This window comes from Blennius ocellaris, assembly GCF_963422515.1.
Source record: "Blennius ocellaris genome assembly, chromosome: 22".
Lineage (NCBI taxonomy): Eukaryota > Metazoa > Chordata > Actinopteri > Blenniiformes > Blenniidae > Blennius > Blennius ocellaris.
The window spans coordinates 2,688,098-2,702,281 of NC_137671.1; the positions used below are offsets into that span (position 1 = coordinate 2,688,098).

At 43.9% G+C, this 14,184-nt stretch overlaps 1 protein-coding gene across 1 annotated transcript in view; it reads right to left on the minus strand.

Annotated features, from left to right (window-relative positions):
• pah (phenylalanine hydroxylase) overlaps positions 1-6,878 on the minus strand; it is a 16,615-nt gene extending 9,737 nt beyond the window's left edge. Inside the window, exons 1-3 of the mRNA XM_080518699.1 lie at positions 6,752-6,878; positions 4,597-4,719; positions 672-855 (exon numbers count right to left, since the gene is read on the minus strand). Of these exons, the coding sequence (XP_080374825.1) occupies positions 672-855; positions 4,597-4,719; positions 6,752-6,823 (379 nt within the window). The 5' untranslated portion in view covers positions 6,824-6,878. The remainder of the gene's footprint in view (positions 1-671; positions 856-4,596; positions 4,720-6,751) is intronic.
• Between the last annotated feature and the right edge of the window lie 7,306 nt (positions 6,879-14,184).

The window sequence follows — 14,184 nt, forward strand, 5'->3', positions numbered from 1 at the left end:
TTTCTTTGGAAAACTCTGGAGTCACACCACCACCCACCGGAAATGTTAAAATGTGAAACTCTGTAGCCTCTATTAACAATATAAAGTCTTTCTCATCAACGTTTTATCAACAGGATTCAAATAAATACAGAAAAAAGTATTTCCCAATTTCTTTTTTCTTATTGTGCCTCCCTCAGTGTGAAACCTGGACCTGATGGATGAAGAGCTGAGATCCTGGTTCACATTCTTCCTTTTCAAAAACTTCTCCATCACTGTCACTGACACAGTACTTTGATACAAGATGGTAGCAGGAGGTGGAGATGAACCACACTGACGTCTGTCACTTTACATTTCACCGGCAAAGTTCTGTGCTGCCATCTAGTGGCGAAGAGTATTTATACATGATTACTCTGCAACACTGCTCTCACAGCTGACAGCGGCTGTGAGGGCAAATGTTTTTTAGAAAAAAATTTGAAATTGGATAATTTCCCACGGCTCACCTGACTAGATCTCGCGGAAACACCAGTGTGCCGCGGCACAGTGGTTGAAAAACACTGCCCCCTAGAGGTTTCGGCCATAGCAGCTCCGAGCCAGGATTCTACGCACGTTTGTGTAAATCTGCCGCGAACGACGTGGTTTCTGAAACCGTTGAAACGCAAACGCGGAGGAAGGCGGAGTCGCCCACAACGCACCTGTGTCCTTCTGTTTGTTGCGGGTCAGCTCGTGCACGTGGCCGCTGATCTGCGTGCGCAGGCCGTCGATGACCTCGTCCAGGGCCTGCGAGCACGTGGAGTCCACGCTGATGAAGAACTCGTACTGGTCCCCGTTCATCCGGGACGGGCGAGACTCGATGTGGGTCAGGTTGATGCCTTTGTCCTGCGCCGACGGGAGATTCAGGGGTTAAAGACGGTTTCCCTCAAGCGCGACGGCGTCGTTTGAATCAAGTAAAGATCATTTGCATCTTCAAATAATAGATTAGAGACACACTTTGAACAGATATTAATACCTTTTCCTAACTTTACTCCTAAAACTGAGAAAAGTTTCTGTTTTACATCCACGTCTATTTACCATCCTGTCATATTATTGACTTTAAATGTAGATATTATATAGAATTAACCACATGTAGCTGAGCATTTTTTTACCTGAGAGTTACTTTAACCTCCTGGACATTATTTTGGGTTGTGCAGAAGTCGGCTGGACTTGGTTTTTACAGTTATTAAGCTCAATCGTCAAGTGATTTCTATTCATTTTACCTTCCGGGACCTGGCGTCCGCACACTATGTGGACATTATTTCAGCTTGTCTCGACGACAAAACCAAATTAGTTGGTGTTTCAGGAGATTGAGTTGATTAATTTCATGGTATATTTCCATCTACTGCTTATCAAAAGTAACTTGATGCAGCAAAGCACTGAAGATCTGCACGTTTGTAGCCAATAACATTAGAAAATTCCAGTTTATATCAATATTGACTATGTATTGTTGTATCTTTAAATGTAGATATTTTACACAAATCGATTAAATCAATACTTTAAAGTGAGAGTAATCAACTCAAACACATTCGACTTGTAAATGAGAACAACTCAGGGTTTTTAACTGCTCAGTTACATTTGCTGCACCGCTTCACTTGAGCCACCAGAGGGCGCTGCGCAGCCAGTCGAAAGCAGCGTTGATCTCAGTGTCTGCAAACTTTGTCCAGTGAAAGAATTCTGCCCATTATGTTACAGCTCATAAAAGAAAAAATGCACAAACAAAAAACAGAAGAAGAAAATTAATGACTTTTCTCTGTGCTGCATGATTAGAAAAGGTCCTGGAAGCCTTCCAGATGTTTCTCCTGCAGGCCTTGGACTCTGCTGGGTGCGCAGACACGTCTGGCATTCTGCGAGCGTTAACGGCCGTCCAAATGTGTTTGTGTTTACGTGGCGGCGAGGGGAGGCAGAGGGAGGATGCTGATCTCTGTCTACGATAGGCCGAGTGGAGGGGGGAGGAGGGCGGCGGCGGCGGCGGCGGCCTCCCTCTTCCTTCCATCTGGATCCCATTCTGCACTTTTAACGGCGCGTTTCAGTGTTTCAGATTCCACACGCTTTGGCGTTTTCGGAAAGTTGCGTCGTTTCCCCACAGAGTGTTCTCCAAAAGTTCCACCCCGGGAGCCGTTTGTCGAAAGGTTTTTCAGCGGTTGTCGTGTAAACGACCAAATATTGTCACGTGTGTCTGACGAAGGGTTAAAATACAAACTAATAATCAATAATATTACAATGTGTGAAGAATTTACTGACTTAAAATGGGCATAAATGAGCAAAACCCACCAGAAATACCATTTAATTAAAGTAATATGGATACCTTGTCTATATCAGTGTCTGCAGATTGAGTTTATAGGCTTTTTAAAGGGGCAGCAAGACTTTTAGTGTTTTTGATTATACGTAATTACTGGACTTATTTCATAACGATTAAATTATTTGCTATACAAATTAAATTATAAATGAATAAATTGAATTCTATGCTTTAAGTAAAATGAGCTATTATATATTTATTGCTTCCCCTTGTCTTTTGAGTCAATTATTAATTATATAGCAAGATTAACATCGGAACTTTAAGGCACTTTACATGAATTTTCTACGTCAATCATGACAAAAGAGATAAAATTTTGACAAAATTCACAAAACGTGATCAAATCAGGCTGTAAATCACTGGACGCGGTGGATTTTTGCGGCGAGGTGCGAGTTAAGTTTGTAGAAAACGGTCGCCGTGCTCAGACAGAGATCTGCAAACGCTGAAGCTGCTGCACATCAATGGAATATTTCCGTGTCATGCTGTCGCCGGGCGCTTCGGCTTAATGTGGCCCAGATTAAATCCTCAAACCCGGGCGACACACGGGCAGACTTCTGTACCTCCGTGGGCCGTCGCCGGTTACAACGACCTGGCTGCCACGGCGACCGGGGGAGGGGGGGGGGGGGGGGGTCAGGGTCAGGACACACACACACACACACACACACACACACACACACACACACACACACACACACACACACACACACACACACACACACACACACACACACACACACACACACACACACACACACACACACACACTGCAGGTTTGTAACTTTGTGAATGAAACACGCAGGTCGAGCGTGTTAATCAAAGTTAAACGTTAGCACATGGCTGCGGGGAATTCACTTCAAAAGTGTGTGTGTGTGTGTGTGTGTGTGTGTGCGCGTGTGTGCGCGTGTGTGCGCGTGTGTGTGCGTGTGTGTGTGTTTTGAGGTGAGAGTAGGAGGAGAGGGGGAGGATCAGCAGAGTGGGCGCTCATAGGTTCAAAGAGGATCGTGATGTTTACTGCTGCAGCTCGGCTGTGTGTGTTAGGACGATCGATCCCAGACCCCCCCCCCACACACACACACACACACACACACACACAGACACCCAAACATGTGGCAGAACAACATGACTCAGCAAAAAACACCCCATACAAACATCCATCTCCCGAATGATGTTTGTTTCCTCGCAGATGTTTGAAGCTTCACATGTTTTCCAGAACAAACTTGGACCTTGTCGGCGCGGCGGCTGGACGTCCCGCCGATCGATGGACGTCCACTGCGACAAAGCACGTACGCCCTCCGGGCCTCCATCGAGAACCTTCGGTCAGTTAGAACCGTCCGCGCGATTAAACGTTGAACTGACGTCTCGATCACACATGCGTCACCTTCTTTTATAAAGTTGTTCTAGTTGTTCTTTTAAAGTCAAACAGGAAAGGCTCTTTATAGTCTGGGAAGCTAACTAGCTAACTAACTAACCAACTAGCTAACTAACTCCATACTTTACAAAAGCGTAGACACCTTTTTTTTTTAAACACTTTCAAACTCGTTATTAATTCCGATGACTTAAAAAACGACTTGGGCTCCGTCTGCACGGAAATGTTTTCAGGTGAAAACGCAAAACTCTGCGGGTTCCGTTTACATGACTCTGGAAATTCGGACGCACATGCGTTCTGCCGTTTCCGTGGAAACGGTCATGCGCTCTGATTTCACGTTAAAGCAACAAATGGAATCTAAAAGTGCAGATCTTATGTAGCAGTTTGATGGATTATTTTTAGCATGAAAATCACTGACCTGCTCAACAATGACGGGATTGTTGACGTCGCAAGACGACTATGAGAAAAGGCGCCGGCCTGTTTGCGCCCGGGTGACGCACAGACGCGCGGCGACAGGTCGGGTTTGTTTAGCTTCCGTCACGGCGAGGTTGTGAAAACTCAACCCGAGCCAAACAAACAAACAAACCACGCGATGGCGCAGCGATCACGTCAGTCCCACGAAATGGATTTGACCCTTGTCGCGGTATAAACAAGGCCGGACTTCACTACCGTAACCTGCGTTTCCAGGCAACTCTCGCTCCGACCAATCAGATCCCGCCCAAGATGGCCGCCTGCTTGAAACCTGATCTGATCAACCCAACGTGTTTCAATAACAGCAAAATAATTAAGGACATTTTGTATGTTTGTTCGGGAGGAATCTGGTTTTGGTCGTCGGATAACGTTGTGAAAGTTTGTCCCACAGTTCCTACTGTCTTTTTTTTTGTTTTTTGTTTTTTTATTTAAATGTCACGTCCATGAAGTTTACCTCGAAGAGCCGCAGGGCCTTGGCCAGAGCCCCCACCTCCTCCTTCAGGGAGAAGAAGCAGGAGATCACCTCCGACTTCTTGCTGGTCTCCTCCTCCAGGTACATGGAGCCTCTCCTCTTCCTCTGAGAGACCACAAACACAAAACACCTTTTTTTTTTAATGCAGGATAATCATCACTTTCGGCTCACAAAGTGGTAAAATCCCCCGAGGGAGAAAACACTAACCCCTGAAGCTCACAGTCATGCCCTTCTAATATTCTGCATCGTGTGAGAGTAACTAAGTAGCTCACAACACTCCTCTTTTATTTTGTAAAACATACATTTACTGGGTTTTTACATCCGCAAACTGAGCATAAAACATTATCAGGATCTAAATCTAACTTCTATTCTATACAAGAGGAAGTATTCCTCACAATACTACACTAGTATTCTGTGGTGCCTTTTTCAGAAGCTATGTAATATTAAGTACAGTCCACAGCAAGTAATCCACTAATATCAGCTACTTCTAAAAATAACAAATACTCAGAATACGGTAATGAGGTTGACTTTTGAGGTAGTTTTCACTTCATTTCACTCCATGTACACTTTCATCGTTACATGTAATCTACTCTAAATTCGTCAAAAATAACACATTAGTATTTAGATTACAAATAAGTAGGTAGTGTTTTCATGTGTACTTATCATGTGTACTTATATTAATTAAGCAATTTATTCATTCATTGTTTCAAGCTTTAACATTTATTTTATGTAAAATACATGTAATTAAAATATAGAATAAAATAGGAAAATACAGTACGAGTTGTACTACGTAATCTACTTTGACCCTTTTCTAATCAACGGGTGAAAGTAACTAAGTACTCATATTTTATTCAGGTGTCACATACTTCAACACAATATACCCCATGTTAGTAATGTCACTACTTTCACATGTAAAGTAGTGACACTAGCAAGTTACAGTTACTCGAATAAAGAATGACTAGGTAAGTACAAGTACTCGATTACTGTTATTACATTGTCTTTTTGGTTAATTGTATTTTATTGTAGCAGACTGTAATTCCACACGTACTAAAGTATTGAACTGTCGGCGGCGGCGGTTTCAAGAAGTCGGAGGCACTTTGAGGCGTCGACGGACACGGCGTGCGTTTGCTGAAAACGATGATGTCATCGCCCCGCCTCTCGACAACGCCGCGACCTTCTCCGTGACGTCGCTTGGCGACGGCGGAACGACACCCTCCAGAACGAGCTGCGCGACATACTGACCACAGTCGCTTCAAACGGGATGATTGTTTTGTTTTTTTCGCCCCCTACAGGCGCGGCGTGTGTACTACAGCGTTTTGAGTCGTTTCGGCGGCGACGTGTGGACGGGAGAGGAAAATAAAAACAGCTTGTTTTGTCTCGTGTGGACAGGAACCGGAGTGGAACAAAGTCATCTGGAGTGACGAGACCAAAGTTGAACTTTCTGGCAACGGGCGTTTGGCGAGGAGCCAAACAGGACGAGGATTCAAGGTACATGTGAAACACGGAGAATCACAGATTGTTTTTGTTGTAATCATTGAGTATTCCAGCAAGTTTTTATGCATTTTACTAACAAAAATTAACTTAATGACTTCACAGAGAAATGAATGTGATTGAATTAAACGGCTGCTCTGCACTGTGATTAACTTAAAAAGTTACTAAATGAATAAATGAATGAATCAAATACATTTTTCTACTTTAAAAAAAATAAGAAGCTCGATCTGTGAAGAGATTGTTGTTGAAATGAGAAATCGATCATGCAAAATGAGGAATTGTAGTTGAGAAAAGTCACTTTTTTTCATGTCAAGAACATTCATACAGGTTTTGTCCTGTGTGAAATGTGTTAAAAGGAGCTTTGTATGTGTAACATTATGTAATATGACTTCACTGTAATCCAGCTGCTTTCTACCCTGTGTTGCACTGCTTTTGTCTGCAGGAATATTCCAGCTCTCGCTATTGTAAAGTGTAAAATCCCTCATGGAACTGAGCCGGTGAAGAGTTATTCAGTGTGTTTTCTGCGGTGATGTTGCAAAACGAGAGAGAGAGAGAGAGAAAAAAGTGGACAATCCTTCCAAAAGAAAACCTGATTATTTTTGGATGTAATTCCTGAACACTGCGGGTGCTGATGAAGCAGATTTACCCCCGTGCCTTGCTCCTCGGTGTCTGGCTGGGGCTCGTGGTCTCCGTTGACCCTCTTGTATGCGACGTCCATCCTGGGTGCGGGTTCGGGGTCCGAGCGCTGCTGCGAGTGCCGATGCTGAGCCTTCTGGAGCCTCTGGGTGCAGCTCTGTGCGCGGCTCCTGTCTATAAAAGCGGCGGCCCACGTGACGCCACACCCCCTCGGCCCCGCTGCTGCTCCGTCACGGGACGTTGTTGTGAAACAGATTACAATGGCACATCTGGTTTTTGTTGTAGCGGCCGTGGCCGCGGCGAAGCTTCACTGCTTGCTTCTGAAGAAAAAAACACGCTTCTCTCAGTGAGACGAACCGGTCGAATGACGAACGGACTTTTCCCTCGGTGGGATCGTGGATGTCGGCGATCGACTCGCCGCTCCGCACCGCCAGGATCTCGGGTGACGGGCCTTGGCGTGCGGTGATGTCATTCGGTCTGGACAAGTGTGTTTGGATGGTGGGTGTTCAGGACTGAAGGTGTCGACCGACCAGAGAGGTACATGGGGGGGACATCCAGGATAGCTACAAGTACTTCGGGGGTCCTTCAGACCAATCAAAACCAAGAGGTCGTCAACCACGACCAAACACCTCCAGGAAGTAGGGCAACAAGTCACTTGAGGACAAGTAAATGATGTTCTTTTCTACCGCGGACATGTTTATTTGGTTTGCCTTTGTACATGTCAACTTTCATCCCTCATCTTTACCGATTGGTCTGGACGGGGTTGCGTTGGTCGCATCTGGAGCAAAGAAGCCCACACATCTATTTATCGACCCAGTTGGGTTCAGGAAGTCTGATGGAGTCTCAGCAGCCATGAACCTCACCACAAGTCACTCCCTTACGCGGCCTGGAGCAGCCGATGGAGTCAGTTGTTACTGGTTTTTACGGTAAAGCAGCAGGCCCAATGTCTATGGTTGTGTCCGTCCTGCTGCTTTACCGTAATAATCAGAATAAACACGCAAAGACAAAGTCTAAAGGGCTCTTTACTGGGTGCCTCCTGCCTCTTTTACCGTAAAGGTGTTGCGTGTTTATATCATTTACTACGGTAAAGCAGAAGCGCTAAAACACTTGATTTCAGACTCGCATAGCTTGAAAATGTTTGACTTTCCAGACTCATTCTAAGTGAATTAGACATAAAACCGCACCCTGCAATGTCTGGAGGAATTAAGACATAAAGTCGGAGGTGGTAAAAATCAGTCATTGCCTAATTGAACGTTAGTTCACATCATGTTGTCTCGCTATAGTGAGACGTGACATCCACATGAAGAAAACCACACGAAAGAGAAAAATAAAAACCAAAGTAAACGAAAGCAGTTTGCATTGTAAGAATTAAGAATTCACTTGACCTTTCAATGTTTTTTTTGAGGCACAGCAAAGATTTACACAGTTTTAAGTCGTCACTTAGTCCATAAAATGACTCAGAGAAAGGAAACACATCTATATTTAACATTAATCTCGCACTACCTCTTTTAAATACACACAATCGTCTTAAGTTATCATGGTTTTCTCTTAATTAAAAAAAAAAAATAGTTGTGGGAAGATTTTTATTCAGAATATTTAGGATTAGGTATTTAGAATCCAATAATGAATTTTAAGGTACAAGATTCTATGAATAGTTTATTAGTGTTTTCTCAGTAGGAAGCTTTATTATTCTAATAATTCTTTTTCTGGAGTTTAATGAGGGTCTATATGTGTTCTATATGTATTTCCCCAAACATCAACACAATATGTCATATATGGAATTTATGCTATAAATAATAGCAATGGTTCCAGACAATTTAGCTTTTATATATAATCTACATGTGGCTTCCAACTGAATTTGTCGACAGGAATTTAGTCTCATACACTCTTTCAATTCTTTCTCCGTTTAGGATTATGCACGAGATTGGTGCGCTTCAATTTGTGGGCGGAGCCTGAGCATATTGTGGAGGTCAGGTGGAGGTCAGGTGGGGGTCAGGTGGGGGTCAGGTGGGGGTCAGGTGGGGGTCAGGTGGAGGTCAGGTGGGTCAGGTGGAGGTCAGGTGTGGGTCAGGTGGAGGTCAGGTGGAGGTCAGGTGGGGGTCAGGTGGAGGTCAGGTGGAGGTCAGGTGAGGTCAGGTGGAGGTCAGGTGTGGGTCAGGTGGAGGTCAGGTGGAGGTCAGGTGGAGGTCAGGTGGAGGTCAAGAGTCCGGCAGAAACTCAAGACTCGTTGAAACGACCATAAAGAGGGAATATTCCATAAAACTTTTAAAATCAAATTCACGGAATTTTATTCTATAAACTATGTGACTTCAATATTGTAATATCTCTCCAGAGACGATAAACATTACATCCTAAACTCACTACTCTTCATTGTGCTCTCTATCAATACTTACACTGGAGTTCCTCAGACACTGCAAAAGTCTATTATGAAATAGCTTTATTGCAAATATTCACAATTCTTACACGTTCCATTTCTGACCATTTTCCTTGCCATCTAATTCGTAAACCTTCGCTGTTGGACCTTCAACTGCTTCAACCGCATTATTGAAGACAAAAACCTACAAAACACGAATGACACAAAACAGCCCGAGTTACAATCTCCAAGTCTTCAATTCTACTGACGAGAACAAGTCCATGCTCGCTTCTGGACCTTCAAAATAAACTCAAACAGATCTGGATGAGCTAAATATTATAGTGGCGTCTGACTATGGCCTCGGGAAGAAAATCAGACGATCACCATGTATAAACTTTTCAACACAGTAAAACTGTGACCCTCACGACGGTCTGAACTGGATAAAGACGGAGAGAATACATCCAAACGATCCATGTAAACAAGTACATGAGCCTCTTTAAACGTCTCCAGGACTTCCCGTTCATTTGCAGTGTTAAATGTTCAAACAAGCGTCTGTTCCAAATGTATCTAGTGCAGAATGAAGAAGTGATGAAACATAGAAATGTTCTGCACGTGAGGACAGGTGGGAGGCAGGACGTGATGGTGAGGAGCGCCCTCATGTGGACCCTCGCTGTCACTGCAGGGCAAAACCCACATCGCTTTTCTTCACTTGCAATCCGTTGAGCAGAACTTAAAACACAAAGGTTTTGATCGATGGGAAGAAGTAAACAATCGGCTACTTAATGTTTGAAGACGTGAGCTCTAAATGTGGTAGTTTGATTCCCACGGCGAGCATAGAGGAAATCAGTCAGGCCTTTAGGGCCCTCGCTTAAGAACATGGATCAGAGGCGTTGTTCTTTACGACCGCGGTAGTTATTCTGCAGCAAAACAGCGGGTTGCCATGTTGGCTGACCAGGAGCCACCAAACTGCTAAAACTGGAAGAAAGACTTGCAGGTGAAATATTAACTTCATAACACAAAATTAGAAGTAAAACAAAAAAAAGCCAAAATTATAATTGCTGGTTGTGTCACTCACTATAATTACAAATGAACTAATGTGAGTGAAGACATGATAGAGGGTGAAGTGATCCACAGGGACCACATGAGGGCAGTAGGAGGTTTGTTAAACACACACGCACCCCCCCCCCCCCCCCCGCCCCCCACACACACACACACACACACCCCTGTGGTAATTTCAGTATTTTACAAACTGATTTTATACGTGTTTTTCATCATTTTTGTGTTTATTTTCAGGTTCAGGTTTATGTTTAATTCCCATAGATGCATCTCTTTCATACACCTTACTTCAGCTTTCATGCAGCTCTTGTGTTTTGTCATCATTTTCATGCTTTCAAGTCATTTTTTGTGTCTTGCTGGTCACTTTTGTCTCTAATTTATATTTTGAATTCACTTTCTTTTTTAAATGTTGAATGCCTTTTGTGCCTATGGTTGTCTTTAATACTCATTTTATATCTCTTTTACATATTGTGTTTGTATTTCAGCTTACACTTGTATTTTGTTGTCATTTTGGAGCTTTAAACACTTTGTATTTAATTCTATCTTGTGTTTCACAGACATTGAATGCACCAGCTGTAGCCACGACGCACGTTTCTCCCCACAAGCTCGTCCCACAGCCAGGAGCCAGGAGGCCCGCCAGAGCAGCAGTCAGCAGGTAGATGACATCTCACACGCAGCGACACAAGTAAAATCAGGACTTTGGCTTCAACAAGAAAGACGGTAAACTTGACGAGCACGCAGACCGGTTTGTATAGAATATCATGATGCTAAACCTGACGGGGGTGTTCAAGCACAGCAGGTGGTATTGACAATATCACTATATTATTGTGACATCAGAGCTTCTTCATCAACACGTGGACCAACTCTTCTTCCTGGGAAAAAAAAGCCACATAAATAAACCACCAAGCTTTCAAGTTTTCAAAAGTGTATTTCATTGTTATTAATATATTTTTTTCTGTTATTTACATTGAATAAGACTCGGTGAGGACCAAATAATAGTTTGCTTTTTTTTGTTTTTTGCACAAACAGTTGTGAAAGACCAACCATAATTGTAAAAAAGTTATTATTATTTGCATTGTTTATGTTATATAAATCTTAGTTTAGTGTCAGTCAGGCAGACAGGAATATGGACGTTGCCACTATTGAAAGTGTCACTTTTAAGTTCCTCATTGATAGTGATTGTTGTTGTTAGTCTTACTGTTTACCGTTGTTTACGTTCCAAATCCCAATACCTGTTTTTTGTCAAAAAGAAGAAGCATAAAGTGAAGCGTAGTTCTACTAGATCATCAGCAAAATTGTTAAACTTTTTGTTAAATGTGCTGCTTATGATGATTTTCAAATGAAAATGCAAAAACTTGCATTGCATTTTGGGAGACCACTTACACGACTGTGCTCAGAGCCACTGAAAATGCAACTTTTTAAAAATCCTCCAACTTCTACATAGAACCGGGTGGGAAGAGGCAACTTTTTGAAAACATTTCCATTTCGACGACAGTAAACGTGTCGACCGGCCCATTTTAAATACTTCTGCCCACGCACAAAACTTGTCCACACGTGAAACCAAGATGCGACACTGCCCTCTTACTGGATGGAGTGATGAACAACAGCGCAGATGGAAAAAGGTGTACGACAACGTTCAAAACACACCAATTTACATGTTTGGCCTAAAAGTGACGAGCTCTTCAACTGGCTGCAGCTGTTTCCACCGAGGAAAAAAAAAACGCTTTAGCTTCTAAGTTTCCTTTTATTTTTCTTTTCGGAGGAGAAAGAGACCTCCAGTAGCAGGGGTGCCTTACAGATGATAATCGGTTGTTGGCGTTGCGAGGTTCTTAATCGCGCTTTCATGAGACGGCCGTTGATTAATGGTGCGGCCCGACAGACTTCCGCATGTGTGCCGTCCGCAGGGGTGCCGGAGAATCCACTTCAGCCGTCCGCCGGCATTGTGGGAGGTTCTTTTCTGAGAGCTGGAGAGCAAGAAAAGGACGAGAAGAAGGGGGCAGAATGGGAGGGAGAGGAGTGAAGAGAAAAAACTTGAGAGGCTTGTTGCTGGTTGCGGAGGGGGTGTGTGGGGTGGGGGGGGGCTGTGCGGACAGCCACATGGGCCGTTCTCACCCGGGATAATGGACGGCTTTCCGTGGTCCTTAACCCCCTTGTCGCACGCTGGGAACGGGCAGCCGCGCGCCCCTGCCGCTCACAACAGACACACTCAGACACGCTCACCCGCCGGATAATTGAATTTTACACCCAGGAAAGTCAGTGTTTCACCACGTGGCCCTGACAGCGTCTCTCCCAGGATCAACCTCGGAGGAAAAGTACCAGGAGTCCCGTAGCCCGACGTTATGATCCGCTCGAATCACCTTTCAGGGAGCGGTTAGAGGCACCGTCAAACACCAACGCGGATTAAATCCACAATTTAATTTGAGCACAGCTCCAAGAACTGCAACAATGGCCTCCTCAGGTTGTGAATACAGCAAACGGCCGTGGACATTAGAGACGAATGACGTTTGTGTTCTATTCTTGTACAAGTTTGCTCGGCTGTCATTCAGCCTCCCAACACTAGTCGGCGCTACAGCGCCTTCAAACATAAATGTATATAGCGGCAACAATAATGCAGTCATCCCGAGGCACTTTTACAGAAAACAACCCAACAATTCCGCTTGAACAAGTAGAGGAACAGAACCTGCAGAACCAGACTCCCACGAGGCGTGTTTTCCTTTTATTTTATTAATATTTACTTCATATTTAACAGTTCTAGAATAGGGTTACTACAATCGAGGCTTTCTCGGCGGCTGTTTGTCGAGTTACTACAGGTGGACGCCGTTAATTTTTTCCCCTCCATCAACTGAAGATGGAGATTAGAGTGACGTGAAGAGAGTCATCCAGACCTTTCCTCCTTCGGCCTCGAGCTGAGGAGTTCATAGCGAGACGGGGGGAGGTGGGGTTGGGGGGGGGGAGGACCCGGGTCACTGCCCTCCGACGGCTCTCTGACCAAACACAAAAGGTGTTTCCTTCATTCAGCTGTGGTCACTTTCACCTGTCACTCAGACTTTCTCTGTGTCGGCCAGGTGAGCATTCAAGTGTGGAAAACAGCTCTTCTGCCAGTTCATGACACCTGGGAACCCCCCCACCCCCCACTGCTCCGCCCCACCCCCCCCCTCCTGCAGGCAGTTTTTTTTATTCCAATCCAAACCTCACACATATACTGAGATCTCTGTAGTGGTGGTAATGGACAAAGAAGAACACGAAATAGAGGTAAAGTTAAGAAATTGATATTTTGTCTGTTGGCTTTTTTAAGCGTTTAATTGATATTCTCATTCCATCTTAAACAATAATTGTTAAATCACATCAGTTCAGGGTTTTACCTTCATGTTTTCATGGTTTGTGGTTGTATTGAAACAGCTGGAATACCACTACTTTTGTTCTACCATGTATGTCTGTTTCTTTCTGTTATACATCTGTAATTAAGGCTATCTTTAAATCTCCGTTTATCTCTTACTATTGGCAGTCCTTATATCATATATTTTTTCATTTCAACATGAGGTTCAGGGCAGAAAAAGTATTTCTTAAAGTATTAAAAGTATAAAGTTATTGAATCGACTCTCAAGAAGTTACATGAGAAACTGTGTGTGGATGGACCGACCACGTAAACAATTGTATCATCGGCTAAAAGAGGCGTATCGAAAAATCTTCAACAGAACCTATAACGTCATTTTGATATCCTGAGAAGAATGTGGGGCCTCGAATAGAGCCCTGGGGCACACCGTTTGTGACAGGGAGAGTCTCAGGCCCCGTTGACACGAAAATGAGTGTCACCGCAAAACTTCTGCAGAGTTCTTGTTGTCAAATTACAGAACAACTGTCTCTATCAGTGACACTTGTTGGCCCGCCTGATGAATACGTTGTTGGAATCATTTTAAATGATTTGAGGATCTTGTAGCAGTGACTTGGATCGAAGTGAGCGTCTTTTTGATGAGCTGATGAGAAGATACAGCAAAAATCATGGATCTTTACCGGATCAGACGTCTTGTTTCATT